This window comes from Condylura cristata, unplaced genomic scaffold, assembly GCF_000260355.1.
Source record: "Condylura cristata isolate star-nosed mole 26May11 unplaced genomic scaffold, ConCri1.0 scaffold00014, whole genome shotgun sequence".
Taxonomy (NCBI): Eukaryota; Metazoa; Chordata; class Mammalia; order Eulipotyphla; family Talpidae; genus Condylura; species Condylura cristata.
The window spans coordinates 7,143,772-7,153,400 of NW_004567115.1; the positions used below are offsets into that span (position 1 = coordinate 7,143,772).

At 39.8% G+C, this 9,629-nt stretch overlaps 1 protein-coding gene across 2 annotated transcripts; it reads right to left on the bottom strand.

Moving 5' to 3' along the window:
* Window positions 1–2,645: 2,645 nt before the first annotated feature.
* RNF7 (ring finger protein 7) lies at window positions 2,646–9,002 on the bottom strand. 2 transcript variants are annotated; one of them, XM_004682148.2, is made up of 3 exons: window positions 8,773–9,002; window positions 5,161–5,208; window positions 2,646–3,600 (listed from the first exon to the last, which is right to left on the bottom strand). In XM_004682148.2, exons 1-3 carry the CDS (start codon window positions 8,938–8,940, stop codon window positions 3,544–3,546), a joined length of 273 nt encoding a protein of 90 aa, XP_004682205.1. In that variant the 5' UTR covers window positions 8,941–9,002; the 3' UTR covers window positions 2,646–3,543. The 2 variants fall into 2 exon arrangements, with proteins under 2 accessions (XP_004682205.1, XP_004682203.1); XM_004682146.2 differs by having other exon boundaries at window positions 8,766–9,000.
* Window positions 9,003–9,629: the final 627 nt, after the last annotated feature.

Sequence of the window (9,629 nt, forward strand, 5' to 3'; positions counted from 1 at the left end):
CTGGTTTATAGTTGTTGTTCCCATTTTTACTTCATTACATTTGTTTCTCTCTTTTTTTTTCTTTTCTTTTTCCCCCTGATCCCTTATGCTCCTGCTAGGAATTTTCTTTCTGGCTTATTTCACTAAGCATGATCCCTTCCAGCTCCATCCATGTTGCTGCAAAAAGCATGAGTTTATCTTTTTTTGAAGGTCAAATAATATCCCATTGTGTATAAGTACCACATCTTTTTAATCCAATTAACCTTATTTGAAGAATTTTCACCCCTCTGGAGAAGAGTGCACAGGTCTGCAAGATTCTTTCTTTTTAGGAGAGCAGCTATTGTAAACTCTTAATGCTTTATACCTTTTTTTTCCTTAAAGATTTATTTATGTATACAGAACTAGGGTACTGGCCAGTGGTGCAGGGGCGGTGAGATTCACCAGAGACAGAGTGGGGAGCAGAACAGACAGACTGGTGAAGTACACTGCTGAAGGCAGCAGCGGGCGGGTATGGAGAGGTCTGCCAGGCCATGTGGGTCATCTCTGGGGCAGGGATCGAACTCATGCTGAGTGGCTTTAGTGCTGTGCTTTACCCTGCTTTATGCCTTTTTTTTTTTTTTAAAGATTTATTTATGTATACAGAACTAGGGTACTGGCCAGTGGTGCAGGGGCGGTGAGATTCACCAGAGACAGAGTGGGGAGCAGAACAGACAGACTGGTGAAGTACACTGCTGAGGGGAGCAGCGGGCGGGTCAGGAGAGGTCTGCCACACCATGTGGATCTCCTCCAGGGCAGGCGGGGATCGAACTCATGCGGAAGTAGCTTTTGATTCTTAGTACAGTGCTTTAACCCACTGCGCCACCAGGGAGAGCCGCTGTATGCCTTTTAATGAAGTTATTTTGTTTGTACCATTTTAAGATGTTTCTGGGAAACTGTGGCAAGGTATACATGGTAATTGCCTGTCTAAGCATTTATATCACTGCTCCCATATGTCAATACTGCCTGGAAAGGGGTTGTTTTAGAAAGCCAGCTTTCTTCAGACAGCACAAAGATGGCACCACTGGCATTTGGGGTGGGTCCAGTGAAGTTAGTCTTGTACTATGTGGAGGCCTTACATGATGAAATATAATTCAGTATCCTGTGTAATGTTGGATAGAATATCCATTCAAGTACTAAAAAAATGTTTTAGATTATCTTACAACCTAACCTTTTTACATATAGGAGTTTTTGAACATCTTTAAAATTCATTGAAGTTTACAACTGTGTAACATGTGAATCAAAAGGCTACACTGTTTGGCTGAGAACTTTACTAAGCATATTCATCATTTTTGAGGGTCAACATATCATTGATGGAAATCACTTTGTGTTTCTGAGTCACAACAGTCTACATTGTCATCCACGTGGAGTGATCTCACAGCCCTAGATATGCCTCAGACTACTTCATTATGTCTTCTGGAATAAGTATGCCCAAACATGTACATACTGAAACATAAATGAATAATAAATTATTTTATTTCTAATTATACATTTTAATTGTGTGCAGACATTTATGAATTTGTTACTTCAGTGTAGAAAATTATGAACATTTTTATAAAAAGGAGTTGATTTAACATGGTGAGGTTTACTGACTTAGTTGTCAGCTGTCACAAGGATGCAGCTTGCAGATAAAGAACAAAACAAAAGCAACAACAGAAAGAATGCAACTTGCATGGATGGAAAATTAAACTGCTGACAATACAACACAAACTTTCTTTTCCAAAACACCAGTAAAATAAAATCTAAAATCAGTCAAACAGAAAGAAAAACCTTCTCAATACCTAGCTTTTGCAGAGGAACTCATAATTAAATGTCACAGCGTGTTCTGCTGATGAAACAGTATGTACTAAACTTTCAGAGGTTATGCAGATGAGCTGAATCACCCCAGAATGGGCAGGCTCAGTGATGCTTTGTCCCAGGTCCCCTCCTCCTCTATCCTCAGATGCTGATGTATAGTAGAAACAGAGCTTTGTTAGGTGGTGGGCATGTGCTTTTGCTGTGTGGGAAATTAACTTATTACCGCCACCCTCCACATTTCATTCACATACTATCATACTGACTAAAATAACTCGACATTCTTACTCTTTCTCTTTACTGCAAAGCCAGAAACTTGGTTCACATTTTATGGATACAACCTTTTTAAAAGGTCAAACAAAAAGCTGCTAAACTATTTCATTGCACAATGAGAAACATTCAAATTGTCAAACATATTTGTATAAGTAAATCATTTTACAGTTGATAATTTTGAAAAAAATATATAAAGCAAAAAATCCAGAGAAATCTGATAGATAGTAATCAATGCAAAACACAGAATTTTTATTATTACACTTAAAAAAAAATTCTTCTGTGTCAACATTCCTTTGACTTTTAAGATTCTGACTAGTAAATTTTGAAACAGCAAAAGTGAATGGTTAAAATTTTGATTTAATTTTTTTAATTCATAGCAGTGGCCTCTATTATGAAAAAATTTAAATTGTTACAAAATAACTTCCACTAAGGGTAAATGAGTTTGATAAAATTTAAGTTATTTTCTGGTATTTACATGATTCCAGATAATAAAATTTAAATTTTATTAAGTGAAAGGTATATACATATATACATATTTTTTCACAATATATACTAAACCTGTTCTTGCAAACCAGTTTACTAACATTAAATATTATATAAAAATTACAATAGTTCAAATGAAACAAACAGAAAAGACATTTATTAAACCATTTATAATAAACTTTTGATCTAATGCTACAGTGGTAAACATTTCCCTTCGTTAACATTTCACCTAAATCACAGCTGAATTACAACCTAATCTGAGTAGAATTTGAGAATACTTTTCACCACTCAATGACTAAACAATAAGGTGAATGTAGACCTATTTTTCCTCATAATTCACAGATAAAAGAGGACCTAAGAGACCATCAAAATCCCATTAGTCCAAAAGTTAAACTCTATTTATCCTGTTTACTTGCTCAAACTTAAAATTATCATTTCATCAAATAAAGATTTCATGAATCATCCTCCTCCCCGCCAAAAAATAAAGAATAAGAATTGTGTTTTGAACTGTACTTTATTTGCTACTATAAAATTGCTTTTTTTTAATAACTCATCAACCAATCATAAGCATGCAAAAAGTTCTCTTCTGAACAGAACTGCTTCTATAGTCCATTGGTTATCAATAAGTAAATTATTAAGTTCATTTAATTTGTAGTTCTCGCCTACTTTATAGCACTTCAAAGACTTGACAGAGGTAGGGAAGACCATCTTTAATAAATTATCTTCTTAACAGTAGAGAATTTCTTAAGATAAAACCGACAAAAACTAAACCTTGCCTCTGATGAGTCCAAAGGACCACAGATTCATCTTTGTCTGAAGAATTAAGTCCCCTGGAGTGTTCTAGTCTTTGAGGAAGTCTGACAACAAGATCCACCAGGGCTTCAAGCAACTGCACTAAGAAAGTCTTCCACCATTCTCATTTGCCGATTCTTTGGACCACCCAGTCCTGCTGGCAAAGTGGGCAGCGATTGTTCTGTTTCACCCACAGGGACATGCAGCAGTTATGGAAGGAATGATTACATTCTCCCCAGACCACTAAAAGGAAAAAGAGAGCATTTGGTATTACATACTTCAATTTAAATTACTGAGCTTCAAATTATAGTCTATTTTATTAGAAATAATTATCACAATCCATTACCCTGAATATAGTTAACTGGTCTAATTTTTTTCTACTTATAAAGAAATAGAAACTTAAATGTGCAAATTGCAATTAAGAAATGGGAGAAGGCACTGCGCTTGAGGGACTTTCCATCACTGTTTTGGAACCTGGGATGGTGCCCTTGTCCCCAGTTCCACATAATTCCATTTACTGTCTTCCTGAAGCTAGAGATTAAACAGTTTGAGTTGTCCTCAGATCCCAGACTTTCCCACTCATACAATGACCCTTGAAAACCATTTGGATTTTATGTTCTCCTTGTTTTTATTTACCAAGATATAATGAGTCTTAAATCCAGGTCACAGGAGGCTATTAAAAGCATATGACAAGCCTCTAAACAGTATCAGCTATACATATACCTATTTGTTTTGTAATAGTGGTGATGAATTTTGTTGAGTCATTCAGAAGCAGTATCATTACTTATGTGCCAAACAGAATGAAGTTTTAAAAGTGGATGCCTGGCAAATCAGATCTCTTTGTGTCAAAGAAAGCTGATCTACAGCACCTCACAATTATCAAATTAATTACTTTGAAAAGCAGTGTGAATGAAAAGTTTTAAACTAAGGGAAGTCACTCACAACCTGGAACACAACCTCAAAAATGGGCTTCATTTGTCCTTTGCTTGACCAACTGATTACATGACAACAAGAACCACCAAATAAATGAAATAGGAACAAAGGGGAAAAAGCTTGTGAAAATTGACTGTGGGGGTAGGAAACAAGGAGGAAACATTCTAAATGTGTAAGGAGGACGAAATAGGATTTGACCAACACTGTAAAAACTTTTACTATGAAGCTGCATATATAAGTAATGCAAACACAAAGTGCAAAGCCAGCCTCTCATTCTATGAAAACTTTTAAACACTCCTACTATGTAGCAACCCAGAAATGAAGACCTCAAGAACTAGGACATAACAAATCTTTGCTTAGCCTGATACAACTTTTAATGTTCCAGATAATAAGGGACATAACAGAATTGTATATACAAACTATATTCTAAAATATCTTGAGACTTAGAAATTTTTCTACCAAAGTTGAAAAGTTAAATACTGTATTTTAAAAAAGTATTGAAAACAGAAATGCTTTATGAGAATAAAATCCTACCACTTGATCAACATAGTAAAAATTTTAAAGCTTTGGCAAATTCTTACTTTGTAATTTTCTTACTAGATGAGAATTACTTCTTTGTTGATATCGAAATGTCTACTATAGCCATGTCTGGAGTATATAACTGCTATTCTTTATTATAGGCAATGAAAGGCCCTGAAGAAAATTCCATCAGAGGTTTTTGAGAACCAACACATTTTACATTAATAATGGATCACTGCTTTACAGTTTATTTTTGTGTATTGATAAAGTCAATCTTAATTGCAAATTCAAACATCCCCACTGAGAGAAAACCTTCAGTTGAAAAAGCAAGAGAACAAAATTACAACATACCAACACAATCCTCTTGTTTGTTTTCAGCTTGACATCTGAGACAGGCATCTAAAAGTAAACAAATAGCAATTCTCATTCTGATGCTCAAAAAGCAAATTTTAAAACCCAGACGCTTCAAAGTCAAATAAAAGCCCAAAGGGCTAGAGATGGAGATAAAAGACTCATACTATTTCTCATTTGACATAACTGTTTAAAGATGAATAAAGTACAAGGTATGCTACTAACTTGCTTATGACCAGGAGCAATTTCACAAGGGTTTACCAACACTCCATTTTCACAAACTCTGATAGAAGATGTCCTAAGAGTAGAGGCAATCACCAGGGAAAAAAATATAATCAGTTATTATATAAGTTCATTCCCGTAGCTCAATCTTAGAGGTAGCTTCCTTTCAAGACTCCCTTTTAAATAAGCCATGCATATTAACACATAGAAACAGAAACTCTAGAAGGATAGCCAGAAGCTAACAGTGATATCTACCAGAAATAGGATGTTTTTAACTGTATACCTTAAAAAATTTTTAACTATGATTGTATAATCTATATCAAAATCAAAATTAATGACCTCCCCTTAAACACACATAGTAGGTTCTTTATTCTAAGAAAAATGCTTGCTTGACATGTAAGTCTGAATCCAAAGTATTTATCCAACGATGGCAACATATTTTAATAAATTACTAAGGAGTAAATACTTGGAATGGAAACCTAAAGAATAAAGTAGACGTTTTCAAAATTTGACCTGTACTATGGCTGGCTTGAAGAAGGTATGTAGAAATTTTTAGGGACCAATAAAAAGGTTTAATTCACTGGCTGAAGAGATTTCGTTGGGTAAAAATAATTTTTTTTAAAGATTTATTTATTTATGTATACAGAACCAGGGTACAGGCCAGAGGTGTGGTGGGTGAGAGGATTCACCAGAGACAGAGTGGGGAACAGAACAGGCAGATCTACTGAAATACACTGCTGAGGGGAGCAGTGGGCGGGTCAGGAGAGGTCTGCGGTGCCATGGATCACCTCCTGGCCTGGGATGTACTTGTGCTGTGGTGGCTTCGGAGAGATTCATAATGTGGTGCTTTAACCCGTGTGCCACCAGGGAAAGCCCAAAATAAGAAATTATATATCAGGGAACACCAAAATGTCTAAATTTGACTCCTCATCCACCATTTAACTGTAGACAAGCAAACAGTTAAATACCATAAGGAGCCAGAAGACATGACTGTAGTTCTGCCTATTCTCATAATTAGTAGGTAATCCCAACGGTCATTCACAAATCAGGAAAAAAGGCTCCAAAGTTATATCAAATATCTAAGTTAACACAGAGCAATGAAGAGTTACTCTGGTTCTTTATAACTTGGCAGTCAGTACTAGTAAATCTACTCTCTCTTTCCTGTCAGTACCTGCTCACTGTGCCGTGTGCTCCCTTCAGAATGACCGGAAAAGAGTGGAAACCAGGAAGCCTTTTAATTACACCAGAATGGGCCAGCAGGCAAAGTTCGAATAAAGAAAAAAATAAATAAATCAAAATAAATCATTTAGGCATGTAGGACAAATTCCAAATTAGAATTATTAAGGTGATAGAATCAAGAGGGCTCTTTATGTAGAATTTAAAAATCTGAATTATATAAACCAATATAGCTTTGGTTTAAATTCATTATCAAAAACTGGCTTAAATCAATAAAAATTTCCTCAGGTTTCAAACTAAAGTTTCTTGGGGATGTCCCTAATATCTAAAACAGCACATTTTTGAGGAGTACAATAACAGCACTCCTGTTCAGAATGATACTGGGCTAAGAACTGGGAAGTCTGAAAAACAAACTCCCTGCTCTGCTGTCACCTGGTCACTCCATGGACTTCAGCACTTCGAAAGCTTTAGTTCAGAATATTTTCCTGAACCCAAAGTACAGCTATTGTAACAGAATTCTTGGCTAGAATTAGAAAGTAAATGTGAATGCGTGATATTTATAGCCTTTACTTTGACTTACTTTAAATATTCCAGTAAAGTTTACTTGTTAAAAAGTCTCAACCACTATATCAAGTTCTGTGTTGCTATTATTAAATTTTTTTCTTTGTTGGGAGAAATGAAATGCCTCCTAGAAAACAGTCTCATTTTTGGGTTAAAGGGAATTTAGTGGATAAAATTTTCAGTAAAGCTTATCCTCTAACAACAAAACAAAACACACACAAAATTTTTTGGCCTGAATTAAAAAAACACCACCCAAAGTGGAAACTGATTCTAGTTCTTAAGGGCTGAGGAAAGGGGCTATACTGCTTACTTAGATACACTTTCAAAATCTAATGTGCAAATAAAAGGATATAGCCTGAAATCAAATTCTTTCAAAAATAAAAATATATACCAAAAGATAACATTCTGAAAGACGAAGTAGAGAAATCTCTTTTGTAGGCTCAAAGTTCCATTCCTCAAGCAAGAACAATTCCCTTATAGCTTGAAACTAGAACGTTTTCAAATGACAGAAATCTTATTTTCCTTTACCCACTCTGAAGATGTAAGATGCACTGACAGTAGTTTTAAATGCCCTTTAGAAATATGCCTTGCCCAGGGCAGGGAGCTGACCCATGTGGCAGGGCAGACCTCTCCTGACCTACCCGCTGCTCCCCTCAGCAGTGCACTTCATCAGTCAGCCTGTTCTGCTCCCCACTCTCTCTGGTGAAGCCTCTCACAGCCCCTGCACCCCAGTTCTGTAAGCATAGATAAGTAAATCTTTAAAAAAAAATGCATTGCATTATTTAAACAGCACCTCATTTTCAAGATGATCTATAATGTTAAGACAGAAACCAAGCATTCAAACTCAATATATCACAGAAAAAAGTAAGACATTTGTAAAACCACAAAGGCCCGGGGCTCAGAGCAGGGCAGGCTCCTTATCTTCTCCAGGAAATGGCATCCAGTGATGGGGAGGTAGGGCAGGACAGAGAAGGTTCCCGTTATCGAATAAAGGCTGACATTCTTCAATCCCCACCATCCTTAGCTATTCTGGAATCACACGGCCCACCGGTCTGGCGTCACCCAGGTTTAAAGGCGAGCAGAAGCGCAGTAACGGATACAGAAAGGCAGTGACTCAGGACACTTCCCTTTCCTGTGTCTCTAGAGGGCATAACTGTGTTTTGTTTTGTTTTGTTTTGTTTTGTGGAACAAGACTCCAGAGCACCACTTTGGTGACCGCAGCAGCAAGTGTCCTGCTAAGCAGGGCCTCGACGCTGACGCCTCCGGAGATGGATGGGGCTGGGGCTGGCCGCACGAACCTAAGTGGCTCCTCTCCACACTCATCAAGCCACCAGTTTCATTTTCTTGTCATACCCATCACTGCCTTAAATGACCTTAAACCAGTCCCTCCGCCTACCGCCGTTTCCCTCCCTAACGTCCCAGCTCCACAGCCGGGCGCCTGTTGAACGATCCCGCGGTCACAGCGGCGGCCGCCGTCCTCCCACCCGCAACTCGGGCGTGGCCCCCGTCCTCCCGCTCCCGAGCGGGGCGAACCCCGCCCCCAACTCCCCCGGGCCGAGGGGTCACGCCGATCCTTCGCCCGTCCCCTTCCCGGAGCCGGCCCCGCGGAGGCCGCAGTGGGGCCCGGGCCTGCGTGCAGCGCTTACCCATCACCTGGACCCTGCAGATGGCGCACGTATCGCACTCCACGTCCCAGCTCCACATGGCCACCGCGTTCCACTTCTTGAGAGAGAACATTTTGTCACCTCCCGACTTGGAGCCTGCGCTCCCGGAGTGAGAGGACAGGGCGCAGGACTCCTCGCTGTCTTCCACGTCGGCCATGGCGGCGGCGCGGAGCCGGCGGCGGAGACGTTGGGCTGGGGGAGGCGGGCGGCGATGGCGGCTCTCCGGGCCGCCCCACGGGCCACAGCGCCGCCTGCAGGCTGTGGGTCACCGCGCAGCCTACGACAGGGGCGGTCCGCGATTCGCTGGCGCGGTCCAGTGACGTCATCCACGCCAGCGCCCGGACGTTATTTCCCCCTTTCCGCAGCTCTCGGACAGTGCGCTGGGGCTGCTGCGGGGCGGAGGGCCGGGGGCGAGTCCCGCTGAGGTCTGGCGGTTGCGCTGCCCAATGTTCCGCTCGTGAGAGCCGGCGCCCCGACTGCGCTGGAGCCACGTGTCCTGCGTTACGCCTTCATGAAACCTAAGGCTCTCAGGAATTAGTTAATATTATTATGTCGTTCCCAATGGGCATATGCCATCCGAACAGTCACCATACTTCTATCACCACCTTATCCTCGTAGCTTAAAAAAAAAAAAAAAAAGCCTGGGCATAGGAGACACACTTACTTGGTGACTGAATGAATGATGGGTGCGCTTCTAGAAATGGGGTTTAGTGGTAGAACAGGAATTTCACAGAGGCTGCAATCCCTCTCCCCATCCACTAACAAAAAAACCCTTTGCAGAACAAGATGACCCAAGTCTCACTAGTTTAGACCTTATGCTCTGCACTGTTGATGGTAAAACTTCTGT

Bases quoted from the DNA above. Each gene is read 5' to 3' on its own strand.
- RNF7 (XM_004682146.2), bottom strand. From the start codon at position 8,940: ATGGCCGACGTGGAAGACAGCGAGGAGTCCTGCGCCCTGTCCTCTCAC. The intron at 5,209-8,765 runs GTAAGCGCTGCA...GTTTACTTTTAG, and splicing joins CTGCAGGGTCCAGGTGATGG to ATGCCTGTCTCAGATGTCAA. The intron at 3,601-5,160 runs GTATGTTGTAAT...TTTTCCTTTTAG, and splicing joins CAAACAAGAGGATTGTGTTG to TGGTCTGGGGAGAATGTAAT.